Here is a 2,684-nt window from a genome sequence, read left to right on the forward strand (position 1 = left end):
AGAGTTGAGACATTCTAAATATAGGAAGGTGGCTTTGGTCAGGAAGAGATGCACCTCCGATGACGGCGAGCCGCATATGCATGCACCGACAAGCTCGCCACCGACACCGCCGGATCATCCTCCCCCCGTTTGCCCCCTCTTCTGGTCTGCCCTATAAAAGCAGGGCAGCAAGCAAGAAGAGGCACAGCGGCAACAAGGAACAGTTCAAGAGAAGAGAAGATGGCTTCTTCTTCCTCGTCGGTGCTGCTGGTTGCGGCGGTGTTGGCCGCGGTGGTGTGCGGCGCGCACGGCATCCCCAAGGTTCCCCCTGGCCCCAACATCACGGCGTCTCCTGCGAGCTACGGCAACAAGTGGCTGGACGCCAAGACCACGTGGTACGGCAAGCCGATGGGCGCCGGGCCCAAGGACAACGGCGGCGCCTGCGGGTACAAGGAGGTGGACAAGGCCCCCTTCCACGGCATGACCTCCTGCGGCAACATCCCCATCTTCAAGGACGGCCGCGGCTGCGGCTCCTGCTTCGAGCTCAAGTGCACCAAGCCCGAGGCCTGCTCCGGCGAGCCCACCATGGTCACCATCACCGACAAGAACGAGGAGCCCATCGCCCCCTACCACTTCGACCTCTCCGGCCACGCCTTCGGCTCCATGGCCAAGAAGGGCGAGGAGCAGAAGCTGCGCGACGCCGGCGAGGTGGAGATCAAGTTCCGGCGCGTCAAGTGCAAGTACCCGCCGGGCACCAAGGTCAACTTCCACGTGGAGAAGTCCTCCAACGAAAACTACCTGGCCCTGGTGATCAAGTTCCTCCAAGGCGACGGCGACGTGGTGGGCGTGGACATCAAGCAGAAGGGCGAGGACAAGTGGACCGAGCTCAACGAGTCGTGGGGAGCCGTGTGGAGGATCGACACCCCCCACAAGCTCATCGGCCCCTTCTCCGTCCGCTACACCACCGAGGGCGGCACCAAGACCGTCGTCGAGGACGTCATCCCCAAGGGCTGGAAGGCCGACACCTCCTACGAGGCCAAGGGCGGGTACTGAAGATGATGATGATGATGCGATCCACACCTTCCGGCAGCCAGCTTAATTAATTAACTAACTCCTTTTGGCTACATATGATGCGATGAGAGCATGAGTATTATATACTTATTCATTCATTTACTATAGGGAAAGAGCGTGGACAACTAATAATTTTTTGTTTTGATGTATCTAAACTTGCTCATGATTGTAAACATGTCTTATTAATAGAAATTGGTACGCACGCATTAATTATGTTTTCTTTTCTTTCAAAAATCCCATAAAAGATTGCTCGAGCTAGCCCGTTATATTTCTTCTTCTCTTCTTCTCAAAAACTGAATTGCCACACCTAAACAACAGGGCAGCACTATAGCTCACTTGGAGACCACTTAGTTAGGTCGCTGGATGGTCTCCATTTTCGCCAAAGGGAATATATTAATATTTTAAAGATATCGATTACATCCAGACTCTGCAACAATGAAATGTTCTACAAACATTAAGGATGCACACAGCCCTACAACAAAGAAGAAGAAGAAGAAAACAAAAGATTCCGCTACGGTGATCAAAACCATGTAGCTACAAAACAAACCATTGGGAAGGCAAAACTCGGAGTCCAAATTCTCTAAAAGTGACGCTTCCAAGAAGAAAACAGTGCAGAAATGCTCTCGCCGCCCGATCATAGATCTCAGGTTTTCACCCTGAACAAAGCCCGCGCTCTTAATACAATGCTTTCAACAAGGCCGTTGCCAGGCACAACCACTTAAGGTCATACCTTGGATTTTCACCTTGAAAGATAAGACTATGTACTCCTCCTGTGTTGCCGTGTCCGCTTGCCGATGCCGCTGCCAGGCACAACCACTCAAGGGCAAGGATAAGTGGATCGAGCTCAAGGAGTCGTGGGGAGCCGTGTGGAGGTTCGACACCCCTGACAAGCTCATCGGCCCCTTCACCGTCCGCTACACCACCGAGGGTGGCACCAAGACCGTCGCCGAGAACGTCATCCCCGAGGGCTGGAAGGCCAACACCTCCTACGAGACCAAGGGCGGGTACTGAAGATGATGATGATGATGATGCGACACCTTTCGGCCTTAATTAATTAACTTCTTTTGGCTCGAAAAGAAGAATAAGCTAGTCGCACATATCATATACTAGTACAGTAGTAGTATATGATGAATGCAAGCTCCTGCACGCATGAAATATACATACTCGTTCATTCATGGTGCGTATATATAGGGAGAGAGCTCCATGCATGGACAACTCATAATTTAAGGTGGCGAACTTGTGAGGTGCAATCAAGGAGGCATCCACCCAAGAATTGGTTTGCTCTCCCGCGCGCCCACTGAGGGAGTCTTGGATTAGGGGGTCCTCGGACAGCCGGACTGTTGGATTATGAAGATACAAGATTGAAGACTTCGCTCCGTATCCGGGTGGGACTCTCCTTTGCGTGGAAGGCAAGCTTGGCAATTCGGATATTTAGATTCCTTTCTCTGTAACCGACTCTGTGTAACCCTAGCCCCCTCCGGTGTTTATATAAACCGGAGGGCTTAGTACGTAGGACAACAACAATCATAATCATAGGCTAGCTTCTAGTGTTTAGCCTCTATGATCTTGTGGTAGATCAACTCTTGTAATACTTATATCATCAAGATCAATCAAGAAGGAAGTAGGGTATTAAC

General features: G+C 51.6%; 1 protein-coding gene across 1 annotated transcript; it reads left to right on the plus strand.

Annotated features, from left to right (window-relative positions):
- Positions 1-205: 205 nt before the first annotated feature.
- Positions 206-1,263, plus strand: LOC119294241 (pollen allergen Phl p 1-like). Its single transcript, XM_037572468.1, has one exon. It carries the CDS (start codon positions 220-222, stop codon positions 1,030-1,032), a length of 813 nt encoding a protein of 270 aa, XP_037428365.1. The 5' UTR covers positions 206-219; the 3' UTR covers positions 1,033-1,263.
- Positions 1,264-2,684: the final 1,421 nt, after the last annotated feature.

This window comes from Triticum dicoccoides, chromosome 4B (assembly GCF_002162155.2).
Source record: "Triticum dicoccoides isolate Atlit2015 ecotype Zavitan chromosome 4B, WEW_v2.0, whole genome shotgun sequence".
NCBI classification, from domain to species: Eukaryota; Viridiplantae; Streptophyta; class Magnoliopsida; order Poales; family Poaceae; genus Triticum; species Triticum dicoccoides.

Bases quoted from the DNA above. Each gene is read 5' to 3' on its own strand.
- LOC119294241 (XM_037572468.1), top strand. From the start codon at position 220: ATGGCTTCTTCTTCCTCGTCGGTGCTGCTGGTTGCGGCGGTGTTGGCC.